Source organism: Dermacentor albipictus, chromosome 10, assembly GCF_038994185.2.
Source record: "Dermacentor albipictus isolate Rhodes 1998 colony chromosome 10, USDA_Dalb.pri_finalv2, whole genome shotgun sequence".
In the NCBI taxonomy this organism is placed as follows: Eukaryota; Metazoa; Arthropoda; class Arachnida; order Ixodida; family Ixodidae; genus Dermacentor; species Dermacentor albipictus.
In genome coordinates this window covers 34,995,420-35,013,496 of record NC_091830.1, presented here as the reverse complement: position 1 = coordinate 35,013,496, position 18,077 = coordinate 34,995,420, and the positions used below count along the sequence as shown (strand labels likewise).

The window sequence follows — 18,077 nt, the reverse complement described above, 5'->3', positions numbered from 1 at the left end:
TCACTAATGACCCGGGCGTACTTGCAAAGCGAAACGCGGCGTAGGATCCACAGATCCATTCAATCTTTTTTTCTCCTCTCATTGCTTCTCCGTCTCCCTCTCTCTCAAGCATGTCGTTAGCAAGGCTTGTCTGTGTTAAGAGACAGCTACGAGAGCGCCTTCGATATTATGCTGCACTTCTCAGCAATTTTCTTGCTTCGTCGCGCCATGGGTATCAGAAAGTACGTCAACGCCGGCTCCCCCGTCTAAGCCATTAGGGCTTAGCAGTGCCATAGGAGCAGTGATTGAGGCGCCGGCAAACAGAAAATTGCTGCAAAATAAGTGTTTGATCTCGCATTTTCGGAGATATCTGGCTTGCTCGCTGATGTTTGCAAACTGAAATGCCCACTTGAAACAGCCTACTGATCTTGAGAATTGCTCATCTAGCTTAAGGTCATTGGGCGCCCCAAGCCATAAGCCTGGGAACGTACAAGGTTTAATGTGTTTGTTGAAGCGCTGCCTATATCTTGGTTGTACAAGCATTTAATTGCTTTCTGAGATATGCTGGGCGAATAAGATTAGTCATTTATTTCGCTCTGGCAGTGATTCGCACTGTGGAAGGCTCTCTGTAAAGCTAAGAACAATATTTTGTGTTTGTCAGAGACGAAGCAGTTGTGCCACCTATTTGTTCTTCCTGTCAGTTGCAGAACAGTCAGCTCCGGGCGTAGTGTCATTTGAGCAGCGCTAATCGCCATTATTGTTAGCTTCAGTGGCAGTGCAAGCGCCATAGAAAGGGCAGATTCATACTGTCAGGTTTTCGTTTGCCGATAAGAACCACAATTAGGAAATGCGATTTGGGAAGTGAGGACTTACTCTGCTCGAGCGTCGAGTGCCATTTTATTGATTTTGTTTGCTGCGAGCTTGTCGCACTGCTAATATAAATCCTTTAACAGCGTACAGTCGTCATTTCTTTTGCTGTTTAACATCTGTTTTCATACATGTCTCGGTTTTTGTGCGTCTTGCAGTGGCGAATAAAAACAACCTTTGAAAAAGTGTTCCGAGTATAGTTTGTTTTGCTTCACCCTGTCAATACCAATGCTTTTGGGAAAGTACGTGGACATATAAAAAGGAAGAAAAAAAACCTCGATGATAAAGTAAAAGGTAATGAAAACGTAGCAGTAAAAGTTGTTTTCTTTCACTGCCGCATGTTTTCTAAGCTTTCAATGGTCGCAAATACAGCAAAACAATGCTATCTCGCATGACTACAATATGATGCGTAAGGGGCACTGCCGGTGGTAGAAAGACAAAATCTTCGTTTATTGACACAAGCCTGCAAGTTCGAAATTTCTGTGCGCCGATATACACAACACCATTAAAGAAGGAAGACTACTCTATGCAGGGGCAGGAGAACAATGTCACAGAAAGAAGGAAAAGGGAAACGAAAGCAGCGATGAATGCGCGCGTGTGTGCGGACAACACGAAGCAGTCCACGACGTTCGCGCAGGCCAGACACCTTCAAAAAACACGAAAGCGCCTTGACTGCTTCGCGCACCGACCATCGGCGGCGAAGGTGTTCCAAGAGCCCCTGCATTAGCAGCGGGTGGTCATAGTGTAGTCCCAATAGGTCGAACAGAAATTGTCTTTGTAATTCAATGCGAAGAGATTGGCGCAATAAGTAAGCACGCAGCTATTTTGCCCTGCCGCAGGCGTCGCATGCAGCATTGTCAGTGATTCCAGTGAGCGGTGAACCAGTTGTGAAGGAAACTCCTAACTGTAAGCGACACAGGAGAGACGCATTCTGTGTGCAGCTTTCGTGAAGCAGTCTAGGCGCTGCCGCTGGTGCTCAGAATGCCTTCCCTGTAATATAAAAGCAAGCGAAGAGAGGCGGGTTGAGCATGGTATTGTAAGAGAAACTAAGAGGGCTAGAAACTTTCCAAAGAGCATTCAGCAAAGTCAACACAAAGCAGCAACGCTAGTGATAACCGCACATTTTTATTAATATTTGTTTACTAAACATCTGGATGTGCTCACACTTAATATGTGGGACTGCCTTAAGGGTAGTTCGAATTCTCAGCCAGCAGAGACACAGCAAAGGTAAATGACGTTGTAACTTTCGACACTGCGTATGCAATATCTTCATTCGATATTTTAAAGAATATATATATACTAAGCCTTGCTTAAGCGCGCTTACTATTGACATCCTTAACTGTTTAGAAATTGTAATTTTATAAAAATGCACGTTAAGTTTCACCATTGCTCTCATGACAAATTGAGCAAAATTTTGTCATTTAATTATCCTCTTGAGACACGAGATCCATTACGTTGCATATTGCCTTCAAGCCTCTCTGTGATTATCTCCCACGATATTACATGTAATCTCAGGCATGATGTCGGATACCCGCGAAACTGTACGCAAGTAGTTATACTAAATTCGCATGTTTGTATTTCTTAGAAAACTGACGCTAATTTTCCTCATCTATATCGCAGTGTCATCTTGAAAGACGAAGAATACCCGTGACGTGCTTTTGGGAAAGCAGAAATTACCATGAGGATGAAGAATGTAGGATCAATATGCCTATCCGCCCTAAGATATAACATCATCATCTCGGTGTTGAAGCAAAGAAAAAATGTTTTTTTTTTTTACCGCGATAAACATAACGACACGATTACTTTGTTCACCCACATATGCATGCAGTTATCACAATAAAACCACGATGTTTAAGCAAGAAAACAAGAAATATTGACTTTCCGAACACGACAGCCAGTAACAACAAGACGCTTGGGAAGTGATCTTCCGTATGAGGTATTTTTGGGCCACCACATGTTGAATTCTAAACGGGCGTCTCGTCGTCGCAAACTCAGAAGAAATCTCACCCCTCTGGTCGCTTGAACTTCTTGTAGCCGAAGAAGAGGAGCACTGCCAGTATTACGACTGCCAAGGGAATGAGGACGGCGCACAGGATCGTTGAGGTGGACACGCCTGTTGAAACGGGCTCCACTGTGGACAGTACAGGTATATGGAAAATTTGTGTCACAGAAAGAGTAGAAAAAGCCTTATTTACAATCGAGAGTGAGATTGAGTACACTATTCTGATAAATAATAATTTTCTAAATACTTAAGCTTTTCAATATTTCTCAAAGTATTGCAGGCATTGCAGAAACAAAATGCATTAGCAACAAATAAAAAAAATATCATGTACGTTACCTATGGTTCTGATTGGGTGATTATCTTCGCGTTCCGTTTGGACGTGATGAGTGGTCTGCGGATTTTCGCTGCAGCATACACATGCCTCATCTATTTTCCAATATTAGCTCTAGTATGTTTTTGTCTTCAGGCAACCGGCTCGACCCTTAAATAGCAAGACACTGCCCTTTGTGTTATTGTACAGGTTTGCCCATCTAATGTCTTTCTTCTCATTCTTGTAAATTTCCATGGTCCTTTTTGTTTCTATTGGATGATATTTCCTCCACCTTGCGGGAGACCACAGAACTAATTTTCCGCATAACGATAAAGCCTTTCATCCAATGCTGTCCTTGTTTTCTAAGCCTGTTCATTCGCATGACAATGACTAACAAAGATCACGCGCCTCGTTTTACTTTTTCTTGTTCATAACGTAAGTAAAGCTAGACACAGTTTTATCTAGGCACCTGTGTTTAACCGGGTACATGTTGAGGAGCCCCAGACGGTCAAAATTACCCTAGTCTAGAGCCCGCCAGAGCAACGTGCAGCCCCAGGACAACGAACCAAAACGGTAACATTACCGTCATTCGAAATAGTGCTGCTGTAGTGATGCTCCGTTGTCGTGGCGCTGTGTTCAGTGCTAGCGACCGCAGTCGTGGTGCCGTGCTTCGTAGTTGTGCTCAGCTTCGTAGTGCTTTGTTCAGTGGTAGTGGTTGAGGCAGTTGTGGTCTGGAGCCAGAATCACACCGGGATCAAAGTCAGATGCTACCTCCTCAGAAGACCTCAAAAGAGTATTCTCAACGAAACCACACGTCTCTGATAACGTTTCGGAAACGTTATATATTATAGCCTATCGATTAGGCGTTTCAGCTGCATTCTTCAGTTCCTTGTCTGTTTCTTTACTGTAAGTGTATTTGTGCTGCTTCAGCTATGAGTGAAGCTGCCGATTCCATGCTATATTTTACGCTCTCACGTCATGTTTAAGTATGACGCGAAAGGCGCACGCAAGCTGCAATACTATGGTTTTTCTCAGGTCATCTGTTTCCCATTTGCGAAGAGTGGAACGAAGTTTGTTTCGTTCATGTGTGTAGACATAAGGAGGGTAGGGGAAAGCTTTCTTTTGTAAGAAGTGTAATTATGCACCTTAGAATATTTAACGATAGTCAACAAGATTGGTAACATGCCAGTTCGGAAAATCCTTTCAATCGCACAATGTTAGGGGGGAGACGTCGATGACCTTTTGAGGAAGTGCCTTGAGTTGCCCTTGCTTATTTCCACATGCTTACTTAGCATACTAGGCCAAAGCAAATCGCTCGTTGACCTTGTTAAGAATAAGGTTAATGAACCGCCCTGGCCGCTATATCCTTACGCTGTCACAAATTTCATTCCGAGAAGGCATGGCTTCAAGTCGGATATTCTCTTTTTTCGCTTAAAAAGAAACATTGATTGCGCTTGTTGCTATTATACTAGTAACAAGTCTTAATAAAATATAATATGCGCAGTGACCAGAAATTATGTAAATGACTGCTATTTCGCTGATTAGCGCAACGACGAGCTGTGCCACGTGGCTATCTATGATTACTTGGATAATTTCGTGGTGTCGCAGAGAAAGCTGGAATGCGAAAACTGAGTTTCCCCATGGGAACGGCTACGCTCATGTTTAAAAAATAAAAACGTGTTCGAAGGGATACTTTGAATCAGAAAGGTATGTTTAAAATACACAAGTTTGAAAGATTTTAGGTCGATCTATATGTAAGTATTCATAGCACCCCTTAATGGAAAACTTTTACAAAGAGTAAAAAGAATAAATATACAAACTTACAGCTCCATCTGCAGGAATAATATACGCTGAAAAAGAAAAAAAGGACACGTTATAGTCAAACAGATACCTTGGTGAATATATGGAAACTAAATTAGAAAAGAGCTACCATATCATTACAGGATCCTAAAAAATTGGCCTCTACACTCAGGAATCAAAGGCGTTCGTGCAGTGATAGCTATATTCGCAATATGCAATGGTTGTTACCCATCCAGTACGCAACGAGCAAGGCATAGATATGTAGTTGGATTTTGTGAGCGTTGCCTTTTGTATTGAGCTTATATTTACGCTAATCCTTGTGTCCCAAAATGTAGGAAGGTAACAAAAATAATATTTTAATGATGGGAAAGAATGTTAAACCAGCAGGCAGCAAAAATCCACAAAACAAACCCGTACCTCTATCTCAGAAGGAAAGCCTAACATCAAAGAAAATGTCGTCCTTGTCTGCAGATTGAATTTAATACCAACGCCTCTTAAGGATGGCCGCTCGATCATCTAGGCTAACCTTGACAGCAGGCGGCAACATTACATAGCCAATCATTTCTGCAGGATTTCGCAACAGGGACGACGTTTCAAAAAAAGGAATTCTTGTGCTCCGTCCCTATGTTAGGGGATAAAACAAGAAAAACTCACATGGCATTCTGAGAAACACGTTTGGTTTTCATGCGTAAGTACACACATATAGATGAAACGTCTGCTAAATAGTTGTGTATAATAAAGAAGGTCGCGTAAAGTCATATAAATAGGTGCCTGAAGGTACGGTAAATCCAAAATACATGCTGGAGAATAAATACTCTTCCTTGACTCAAGAATAACCATTCTTTCAACTATGCCGCTCAACATTCAGTGGTGCAGTGAACATTGTGGCAATTCATAGTATTTACACGATGCCTTCTCATTGTCGCGGTGCCTTTTCGATCGATGTAGGTTTCCAAGCAAATAAAATGCAAATAGCACATATTGCTTGTATTGAGAGACGGAGAATAGAATATTAAACAATAACACACAGATTTTCTTAATCACCCCTCTCGTGTCGCTAATGCATATAAAGATTCAGGCACGTCAGCTGTTGTAGAGCTTTCATTGAGGCCAGTTTTACACAGTTGGTTCAACACCCTGTTATTCGCGGGAAGTGCTTGCACAGTATGCAAGGTTCGTCACACAGAAGCCTGAAAGGAAGCACAATTTTATCAAAAATGCTTCCACGTAGCCTGCAACAGTTCTCAGGAAATAAATGTCCCGACATTTATAACTTTCCTTCTTTATCACATGGCACACACACTTAGGGAATAACGATGGAAAATGAATCTCTCTGCGTTACCTCAGAAGAAGCAGCAAATGCCTTACGAAAGATAGGGCCACAAACACATATAGGATTGCCAGTCACGTACCAAAGTGCAAGCGATGCTCCACAAATGACCAAATATTGCTGCAAAACCTTATGTCGAACCTGTGAAGCTCATTCGAATGGTTAGTTTCAACTGCTGGTCGTTTCCCTTAGCAGCAAAAAGAAGCTACGATTTTGGAATCCCGGGGCTCCTTGATGCAGTACTCAAGTCCACGAATGAGAGGATGTGCATTGAATGAAATGGCAAACTACCTTGTAAAAGCCAACTTGAACGTGGTCCTTACTGACAAGACTGCAAGGTTTGTCGTTATGAAGAATGACGAACATCACCTAAATGAGGTAGAAGCGCTAGCCATGAACTTTGACGCTGCGCGAATCGACGAAATACTAAAGAAAAAGAAATTATGTGGTTTTACGTGCCAAAACCACTTTCTGATTATGAGGCACGCCGTAGCGGAGGACTCCGGAAATTTCGACCATCTGGTGTTCTATAACGTGCATATCGATCTAAGTACATGGGTGTTTTCGCATTTCGCTCCCATCGAATTGCGGCTGCCATGGCCGGGTTTCGATCACGTGACCTTGTGCTCAGCAACCCAACACGAGGAAACACTCCTTGAGGAGGTGCAAAGCTAGGCAGCGAATACGTGTGCGAGATTGGGCGTTGGGAAGTCCAAAAGGGTTGTTAAAGGAAGTGAGAAGCTAACTATACCGTCAATGTTTTGCATAATATGCGCAATAAAAGCTACCCTATCTCAACTATTGTCGAGAGCAAAGCAGCATGGCAACGAAGTTTGGCAGCGCATCTACAGAGGCAGCAGTTTATGTTCCCAGTGCAAAACCCCTGCGTGGCGCGAGGGTACGAACAAGTGATCTCCTACATCACGAAAAGTGAGCCAATAAGGTCGATGTCCACAGACGTCAAAAAAAAATACATTTCACAGTATCCCACAACAGAGCTATTAGCTAAGAATTGAAATAGCGCATTAAGGCTCTTGTCAAAAGGAACTGCGAGGCACAATGTGGACCTAATGTGCATGGTTTTCTGGAGATATTCAGAGCTTATCTATTAATATTGTTTATTGAATGTTGGACTGTTCGCTAAGAGCAACGAGACGGAATTTGCATTGAATCTTGCACAGTCCCATTGCTATTCAACGTTGGCATGGTGATGGGCGACCGAGTAATAATGTCATTATCGAATGATGTGTATGTAAAGGTTTACAACAGGTACGTCGATGATTTTTCGCAATGTTTATCGCTCAAAAAAGCGAGGTCTGTTAATGTGACGGCAATTATTCAGCAGCTCAAATATGTGTACGGCGAAGAGGACTTCACGTATGAACTGCCAATTCAGCGCACTTGTAAGGTTTCACGATGCAGGCGAATTTGGAGCCCACGTTTAGGAGATAACTAAAGATAGGCGATAAGGCAATCATGAGACGCGATCCCGCGCGATCAAACCTTGTAAATAAAAACGGAGGGATGCAGTGCCTAACGAAATGTACAAGGAAAGCTGGTTTCCATAAGGCTGCATGAAGTGAAAGTATTCATTTGGAAATACCCAAGAAAAGCAATGTCCCCGACAGCCTGATTGCACTAATAGCCTAGAAAAGGTTAACAACAATCAGTAGCAAGAGAAACATTTAAAAAGTAAATCGTAGTAAAGACAGCTAGAGCAAGACCTATTGTATTGCCGTATATACATAAAGTTTCGCACTAGATGAAAAAAAGTTATCCAATAAGCAAGGAGGTAAAGTTTTGTTTTCTGCGTCGGATAACTGACGGGAATATGTAGAAGATTAAATGGTTGCAATGGACTGAGTCCTTAAAATACCAATTGTGGTGTCAGCCACCTGCCAGTTTGTATACTGCGAAAAAGAAGTAATTTACGAATTTTGTTCGACCTGCAGAGGAAAGTACGTTGTGCACAACGAATGGTGCATTAAAACGTGGGGCAGAGAGCATAGAAATAACGGCCCATGTACCAGCCACCCAGCTAACCTATCATCCTATGTTTCTCATTGCAAGTGCTCACCCCAGTTCGAAAGCACAGCTGTCTTGCCAAACATGCACGGCAGAACGCAAGTGATTAAAGTGAGGCCTACGTCTTGGTAAATGAGCACGTAGGAAAACTTGTTAGTGTGCCATCGATAGTATTTTCTGCTAAAGATAATTAATATATGCAGGAATCGCAGCGTAAACAAACCTTCATAATTCTTTTGACTGGGTTTGGTGATGCAACAGGAACGTGCATGTGTGCTGCCCTTGTGCTTTTGTTTGTCATAGCTCAGTCCTTCTGTTAACTCATGTTTATAACAGTATGTCAACAAACCGTCTGGAATAAACAGTCCACTTTTATCCTCGCGAATAACAGGCTGGTCCCCCATTGTCGTGTGCGTCAGTTCTTGCTATAGGCTGAGCTTCAATTGCCTGAAATAATGGTGTCATCGACGCTCTGTCAGGAAAAGTCCATACGACGAAGCACGCTTGCACCGACTGCAAACAAGCTGCGTGCAGTGCGAAAACCATTGTGATTAGAAAATCTCGAGATCTGCTTGCAGAGTGCTCCATCATTGCTGCCTACCATGCGCACCATCAAAGCAGCCTGGATGGCGCTCTCGTACCTCCATAAGCGGCTAACTCCTCATCTTGGCTATATATATATATATATATATATATATATATATATATATATGGTTCAATAAATCTGGAAACGACACCAGTTCGCAGTTATTCGATGCGAAACACAGCGCTGGAAAGTATCTCAAAGGATTCTGATAATTTAGAGACACGATGACGTCTTCTATTACTGCAGTGATGATGCACGCCAGTTCTCCTGGAAGTTCAAATGCACAGCCGCTGTTAAATGCGCAAATTGCGCTTTCTGTACCTGCAACACGTGGAGTACTTAACTGACACAGATGCTTCACGAACAAATTCTGGCAGCTATAAATGCGGTGTTGCTATAATAGCTGATGCTTGCAGAATTGTTCGAAAACTGCAACCTCGATCCTTGAGTGAGCGGAGCGGCAGCAGAAGATCCTTGAGCCCTTGGGTCGCGCACGCGGGACTTGTGTTGGTATCTCTCGACCAAACCTTCGACAACTATGGGGATGTGCTAGCAGCGTAGTAGGTTTGACGTGATCGTGTGTTTCAAACACAGATTAGTAAAACTTGCTGCTGGGCGAATTGGCCCAACATAAAAAGTATAAAATAGGCGCGCTAGAACACGGATGGAAGACGAGAAAGAAAAGTGCAAAGAAGCACTTTTCCTTCTTAGCTTCCTTCCATGGTTGTAGCTCGCCTATTTCACTACTGCTTTGAAGCAAAGCGTAAGAACAGCTGCCGAAGGGCGGGTATAGAGCAGTCCATACTTTCAAAGTACGGTTCGTTAGTAGAACGTCCACCCCGTAGACAAGTAATAAAGGTAACTTAAAAGTTAGTGCCTATCTTCTCGTTTTTTACGCACTGTGCTCTCGATGTCGTTCTACATAGGTTTTACTAAGTAGAACATATTAGCAAAAACATCATAAGTGCCACCTAGATGAAACCAACGTCCTTGAACATCAACTCTGTCCTCTGTCGAGCTTTCTGGCACTGGTATAGCAAAACCATCCTAATTGCATCCTAACCTCACTAAGAGCAGCATCTTGGCGTGGTTCCAGACAGATTTCACAAACTAAGTGAAACACAGTTTAACAAAGTTCCACTTCGTGGAACTTATGGAGAACGAGACTGAGAGTTTTGTACATGAAGTTTGTCTGAAGCGGTGAAACCATTGATTCAGGTCCCACTAGCTCAGTGGCAAAAACAAATAAAGGTCCAGGCCGCTGTAAGGCCACGTGCATACATGCCAAATGATCTCTTCAAGTGCTCGTAACGAACATACCTAGAACCCACAAGCCAATGCTAAACGGCACCAATGAAGCCTGCAACCGGTCAGCCGACCACCTCAACAAGCCATAGATTTAGTATAATTTATGCCAACTCTAAGCGACAACTGGGATTCAAAATGTTGGCTCTGTGTAGCAATCACAATGCTGAGGCTTGTAGAGGTGCTGCCTAGATGGTGTCTAAATCCATCCCCCAGTGACATTGTCTCTGAGTAAACAAAACAGATCTCGAAGGCTAAGTCCTTGTAGGCCGCATGGGGCAAAAGTAATTTCGGAGCTGGAAACATGTCATGGCAGCCGCGCTTGAGACATCACCTTCATGCTTGTTCGCCCCTCAAAAATGGTGTGCACAAAGTGGTCTGCAAGCTATAGCACTACTAGAGTAACCTCACAAGAATCTATCCTTTTTAGGATTGAGGGACTCACGCTTGGTGTCGGTGGAGAATGCTACGTAGGCAGCCGGGAAGATGATCTCGCCCGCGTTGTAGTCGAGAAACTCCAAGCTTACTCGAGTCGTGGCAGAAACGCCGATGACCGTGGTACCCTTGCAGTGGACGTGGACGTACTTGAAACTCCTGGCGTCGTCGGTAAGGCCGAAGAAGTTCGCCGTGCCTTTGTCGGCGTAGATCGCCACGGTGTAGCCCGTTACATTCAGCTTTCCCAGCTGGGCAGGCTTCCACCGCAGCTGAACGGAGCCGTACTTGCCTCCGTTCTCACAGTTTGTCATGTCTTCGACGGCGCGCAGATCTTGGGGAAAGAACCTGCGCTCTGTGGGTGATTGAGAAGTACTATAGCGCCAAACAGATGACTCAAGAATGCGCTATTGTCCTTCAGTAATATGCACCAACTAGCAAAGAAAAAGTTCTGCTGGGTGATTAAGCAGTGGGCATTTAAGGTACTGCCGGAAAGAAAGAAAACATGCAAACCAAACGCACATGTTGCAATCTACGTTAAATGATGATTTACTTAAGCGCTTAATTAAATGGATCACAACAAACAGTGACACGCATAATTTTGTTTACCTTTATCCTATGCAAACCGTAAATTCATGAAATGTGAAAGCTCAGTGAAAATGTTCATTATACACGGAAATATTTTAAAATACTAGTCGCACGTTTTTCGTACCATTGATCTACGATTGATTCCAACTCGTTACCTCTGTTTCCGGTGCTGTAGAACATGGCACGAGACATCGACGACTCTCCGGACTTGAATTGAGCCTCGACGCGAAGTACGTACGCGCTCCAGCATTCCATGAAATCCACGACATGTTGCGTCACATTGGGAGCGACGCGGACCTGGGTGTCGATGCCCCGGACTGAGAAGACGTGAACGACGTAGGCTACAATCGGGCTGGTGACAACCCGCGGCGGCTGCCAGCTAACGAAGGCGCTGACGGGCGTCTCAGAGACTCCGCTGTCACACAAGCCCTCGTTCATGGCGGCCCGGACGTCATGGGGGGCACGCTTCTCCGCTGCGATTGATGTTGGCACGGGGACAAGAACAAACAAAGTTTACGTCGTCTAATGCAGTAGACAGGGTCACGAAACATTTGCATCGCTTAAACACAAACACAAATATGGGTACTCGGGTATTGGCACATGTTCAGAATTAGTGCGCCTTCCTGTGCATTTAGGCAAGCTGGATGGTCCGGGAGCCATTCCTTTTTAGGATCCGACTCGAGTGTATACATGTCCTCGAATTAAATTCTCTTTCGATGAGGGCTTTCACAACAAAGGTAGATGTCATTAGCATCGCTAGATTCGTTTCTCCGTCATCATTTCATCCTATTCTGACTGTAACTCTATAAGTAGTAAAACTGATTAAGTGTAAGCTGGGTTATAAGTTTTTTTTTATTTAAGAGTAGTGTAAACATAAGATTTAGTAATGTTCGTTCATCTTCGGCACTGGGCGAAATAACGGCACATACAGAAAGGCGACACAAGACAGGGATGTTGGCAGTTGCTGCATACTTAAGTGAGGCAGAACCAATTTTTCACCTACGAAGATGACATTTATAGTCTGAAAAGGTGTACACTGCGGCCAACCAATAAGAGAAAAATTTCAGGTTTGGATTCTAAATATAAAATAGCACTTGTCCACTTAATTTACAGTCGCTGTCAGCGCTGTGTTGTGTCGAAATACCCCTCCCAGTAATTAGCTCTATACAGAAAAATAAATAGGAGTCTACTTCTGCAAGAGACATATTTGCAAGCGTGTAAACATAGTGCCAATTGTTGTTTCTGCCATGGCGACACTGCAGGCGTTCTTCGAATCTTACTGCAATCTTCTAACTAGTATGCGCTCCTGCAATGTGCTTCTATTGAACTTGAATAAGTAGAATTCACTCTATGTGACGCTTAGGTGTTCAAGCGTTGGTACTTGAGCGCCCAATGCGCATATTATCTGGCTCAATTTGTATTAGGTTATCCCAGAGGCATCGTTATGTTAATCTAAATGAAAATTAAAGAGAGTGGTAAGCTCTTGAAGCTTTCCATTAAGGGATAAAGATTTTTCCATAACGGATGGGTTTACCCTTACTGAAATCTCTGTGTTTCTTGCTATGCAACCACGCGACACGTACACAAAATTCTGTTTTCTTCGCTGTAATATTTTCGACACTGTTATTACGCACATAACAATAGTCACGGTAGCAGCCACTGGCTCCTGTGATAACTTTCTTTTTACTTTTACTATCTCAGTAGTGTGCAATATACTTACCATCGTACTGAACGGACTGCCGGGGTGAGTTCACCAGAAAGGTTGTTTCATGAAAAACAAAGAGGAAAACATCACTGCATAGGTGGAAGCGTACTTCAGTGGATTTTGCACTAAACACCTTGCACTCTCTTTCCAGCGCTAACGAACAAAAGGAAGTGCAACCAATGTAAATAGATGACTGCAATCGAAGACACAAAATATATTTAGAGGCACGCATAGCTTCGCTGATGTGCATAGAAATGTGTAATGCGTTGATCGCGATATGTTACACCTCCGCGAAGGATCGTTGACGCTTTAAATACAGAAAAAGAACTTCTGAGTCTAACACTTACGCTACGTTGATACAATTGGGGGCAACAACGCAGTCAGCGCTGATTGTACCGAAAAGGACGCGCAGTTCATAACCAGCCTAGCATTAGCTTTTTATCTCGCCTAAGGCTGTTTTTCTTCCTGCAAATACATGGTCTAAGTTACACATTTTTGTAAACCGACCGTAGTGGCTCCGGAGTTATGACGTTCTGCTGCTGAACATGACGTCACGCGTGCGATCTCCAGCCACAACTGCCATGTCTCGATGTGGGAGAATTTCAAAAATGTTCACGTACTCTGGCTTATAGGCACGTAAAAGAAGCTCAGTGGGTCGAATGTATTCGAGAGCGACACACCACGATGAATTCTATAACTCAAAGTGCCCTTCCAGGCTGTTACACCTACCAGTGAAATGCTTTTCGGTGCCGAAAATCGTTTATTTCGGTGATAATGTGCGACGACCTTTCACAATCTTGAAAGATTACGTTGATGACTGCGCGCATGGGATAATAAATTGTCCTCCTGAGGCATTTCAAATAATATGCGACGGTTCTACGGAGAAAACGATCAATTATCGTCTAAATGAGGTTTATAAATCAGAAAGTTTAGTTTTATTACATTAAAATAAGCTTGCGCTAGGGCTTTTGTAAACCTAACTGGGGTTTAATGTAGTCCTTAGTCGTTGCATCCATACGAAATATTTTTTTAACACTCCAAACATGTTTCGCAAGTACTGAATACGAAGTGCCTAGTCATTTCGTCACATTTAAGCATTCCTGAAAAGTGGGCGCCTTAGTAAAGCGTACGGTTCCATGGTGATTTCCGAACTGGGAATGTTTTTCGCGAGGTCTTGAAATTGCCGCAACATTTAACTCAGGATAACTTAAGTACAAATCTGAGATAAAACAAGAAAGATAAACATCAACCATAATACCGAAACGTAGCACGTACAAGTGAGGTCGGTGCACCCGATTGCTTCACTCGAAGGTTAGAAGAATTCTCAGAGCTTCAATAACAAGACGCCCCCACTTGCTCTTATTGTCATCTATCGATTATTGCGGCTCTGCTCTTTGATAAGAATACCGATCGTTGAACTGCTTGAGCGTCTCCTATTGTCTGCAAGGCCGCTCTTCAGTGGGTATTTGCGGAGCAACTACTCATTGTCGACATTGAATGTTATCTTGAATTGTTATTGCAAAAACGTATAGCAGTTTGCGGAACTCAACCGAAATTCTGATTTCATTCTGAAGAAGAAATTATTGCTCTTGCTCAACTCTGTTCTTTCTCAGTCTTGGTTTTTGCAGCATGTTTTGCCGAAACCATGATTACAAAAGGTTCGTGAGTTCTGATGATTTATTGACTGTAATATGAAGCATCGCACCACTTTATATGAATTACTTGGTTGCCAGAGAATGTGGAAACACGAGAGGAGAAGGGTAACGCCTAAGGGAGACTGAAACCGTCTTTAACTATTGGGTTTTTTGATGAGAAACTTTATTCGAACAAATCTATAAAGCTATTGCCCTTGATAGCACCATCTGAGGCGTCATATAATGAGAGAGTTAAGAGATTGAATGTTTAGCTGCGGCCTCATTGAAAAAATATCATACTTCGTAGCGTTAAATAGTCCTTGGACCCTATAACGTGAAGCTATTCCAATCTGTTTTTATTCCAATATCCTGACGTGACATTTACGTAACCCCTGGCGGAAGCACCGGGCGCTGGCTCGTAGTGTTGTTAGAGCCAACCAGTGAAACGCTTTCCTCGTTTATAGCGAGTCAGTTTTCTTGGCTTTGAAAGCGAGTAGCATCGAAATACTTGACAGGATTTCCTGATCTACTTGCATTAGGTGATGCAAAGAAAAAACAGAAGTTGAGAGGGTTTTGGTGGGGCCGGGCTAACAGAATGAATGTAGATGTCCTGATCCAGAGGGTGGTGGCAGCGCCTGCGATTGGCCCGCTTCATTTTGCTTAGCTTTTCCTATATAAATGTTGAAAATTGCGGCGGCGTGCAACGGAAAGGTAAAAATGCAGCTGAGACGGATCGTCAGCAGAGAGGATTAGGCAGAGTCATGCCGTGTACGGGCTGAAAGGACTCGACGTTATACAATCACGTCAAACTTTTTTTATTATAGAAATATAAACCCAAGCTCCTGAGCCGATGCCAGATCGATGGCAGGCAAGCCATCGCCTATTCATCACGGAATCGGATTGTCTTCAGCTATTTCGAAACAAATTCACTTTTGTTCGTGATTTTGATGCATATTTAATGCGTACATGCTAATTTCACGTGTGAGCTATTGCAATTTTGTGACGCTGAGTAACCGACAGGTGAAGTATAAGCAGCGCGAAAAATTTTGACCAATTACCGAGGTCTGATGGTTAAACTGCGTAGAATTAGAAATATATCTTTTCAATTTTTTTTGTTAACTCATGCATATTCACTGAATACGAGTCATATCAGATGAGGAGCTTTCGCGTTTGTCCTGACGCCGCGTTGCGGATAATGGTAGTGGCGGTGGCCTGAAAAAATTTTGGCCAATCGTGGAGGGCTGATTGCAGAAATGTGATAGAAAAGTATGGAATACTCAACATCATGGCGCCTCATGTTGAATTTCGTTTATGTGTTTCCTTGCGTATAGCGAAAGCTTCTGTGTAAAGAGTAAGGGGCTTGAAAAGACTCAACACGAGTTTCAGAAATACACGCAACTTAGAGACGTTTCACGTTATGCATTTGTGTACATCAGATCATGCAAACCGTACAGAGAGCCAAGGAAAATATGGTTAACCTCTTCAAGCCTACTGTCGCGATTTCGCAGTATACCATATCTTAGCGCATGAATCAAAACGGGAAGCCTTAGCACGAGAAATCCTGATTTTCACGTTATGTTTGGTCAACCAGAATAAAAAGCACACACACACTTCAGCATGTTGCCATTTATGATTCAGAAAAGTACGATATCCACGTGTTGCTTCCAGCAAGGGTGACGACTTCAGAGACTGCGCCCATTCAGGTGCGCAAATTGAAGTCACTATCTCTGCAATACCAACATTTTCAAGGGCTGCAATAAGATGCCAGACAGGCACCTACCAAAGCTTAGATTGTTCAGTGTGAAAACATGCGAATATAAAGACATTGTTTTGTGCTAGAAGCTCAGTTGGGTTTCCTGGCAAGTCTACAAACGCAGGTACCATGCGGCGCGAGAGGAATTTTCGGTGTTTTTACCTCGCACACCACAATTTCTAACTGCATTCCAATGTTTTTATTTGGGTGATTAAATCCAGGTTATGAGAGGTTAAAGTATTTGCTACTTTTCTTGGCGCAAGAAAGACAAGCATACCGTACCAACCAAGGCAGTGCTATCTAACTATTCTGCGCAATCATTTATATTTTATTTATAAGGAATGATCAGTGCCTCTAATGATAAGGTGCACGTAAACAGTTATACTGGCAAGTTTTTCTTACGAGGTTTCAAGCCACAGACGTTGGCTCCAGAAGAATGCCTCGAATAGTAAAACAACGAGAAGCAAAAATGTTCTCTCTTTTCTTGGAGTGAAGGGAGCGGGAGAGGGGTTACATGAGTTGAGTCGCTATAAAATTCTCATGAAGCAGTGTGCCACTGTCGCTTCCCTATTTCGAAAGCTTCTAAAGTGTCGCGAAAGTGTCATACTTTCTTTAGCAATGGCCCCTGCCATTAAAAATAGGTTTTCCGCCCATGCTGGCCAGTATTATAAGTAACGCCTCAATAGGCGTGCAGTGAGTCTTCTTCCGCTGTCGAAATGCAAACGTTACACGAAATACCCTTTTCGCTGCCACTTTTCATAGACCGAGCTGGTGCGACTCGGCTGCTTTCCGCAGTAAATGTGCTGCGTGGGCGCGTCCTTTGAGAGGAATGCCTCTTCATGGCCCAGACCCGTTGAATAATGCCGTTTTGAGGCAATATAACACAGGAATGGGTAATGTAGTTAGCGGAATACTAACCTGAGAGGCGACTTGGAAGATAAGGCAAGCCAAGAGAACCGATGCGACGATGCCGCCTTGCATGATGCTGGGCATACGTACCTCTAGAATATGCGACAAAAAAGAATAAGATGTATGGGCGCCAGCCGGTGTCTCAAGAGCACCGATAGCGCCCACTGAGGCCTTTTTATAGAGGCGCCATCATTTAGTTGACGCCCACGGCTGCCGATACCTAGACAGACAACGTGAACGCTTCAGGGGCGTTACAGACGCTGATAACCGATACGTCTTTTTAGTTTACGCGGACGAAGCGCTATCTTTGGAGCCAAGAAAACAATACCTCCGCAAATACTGGGATGGGTGGAAAATAAAGATTTTACCTACAAAAGAATCACGCGAGTAAACGCCGCTCTGTTCTGCCTTCAAGATATCTCTGCCTTTTGCAGCAGTCTGCATTGGACACTTTTGATGTAACCACATAGACAATAGATTGGTGTTCGCCAGCTAGCAACGATTGTTTAACAAAACACTGTACTGCCATACGGATTCAAGCTATTCTAGACAGATGTCTATTTTACGAACATATTGCTTAGTTACATTGTCGTAATGCAAGAAAGATCACCGACGTTGGCGGTGTGTGTCCTCGTTCTTCATATGTCTTCATTCAAGCTATCACTGTGTGCTTTTAAATTAGAACACTGAGAGCAAAACTATTGCGTTGCGTGCAGTGCACTTTATTGTGTGTGAGGGTGCAGTTATAATTCTTGACCTTGAGCTGGATTGCTCGAAGAGGCGCCCGGAAAATTGCACAAGAAATCGTAACCCATAATAAACTAATTACGTACCTTTCACCAATTAAATTCT

The 18,077-nt window shown here is 43.3% G+C and overlaps 1 protein-coding gene across 1 annotated transcript; it reads right to left on the bottom strand.

Moving 5' to 3' along the window:
* Window positions 1-1,269: 1,269 nt before the first annotated feature.
* LOC139050639 (uncharacterized) lies at window positions 1,270-17,414 on the bottom strand. Its single transcript, XM_070527229.1, has 8 exons — window positions 17,235-17,414; window positions 12,945-12,960; window positions 11,380-11,697; window positions 10,650-10,991; window positions 4,983-5,008; window positions 3,742-3,889; window positions 2,854-2,977; window positions 1,270-1,836 (listed from the first exon to the last, which is right to left on the bottom strand). The coding sequence occupies exons 1-8, from the start codon at window positions 17,307-17,309 to the stop codon at window positions 1,803-1,805; spliced, it is 1,083 nt and encodes a 360-aa protein (XP_070383330.1). The 5' UTR covers window positions 17,310-17,414; the 3' UTR covers window positions 1,270-1,802.
* Window positions 17,415-18,077: the final 663 nt, after the last annotated feature.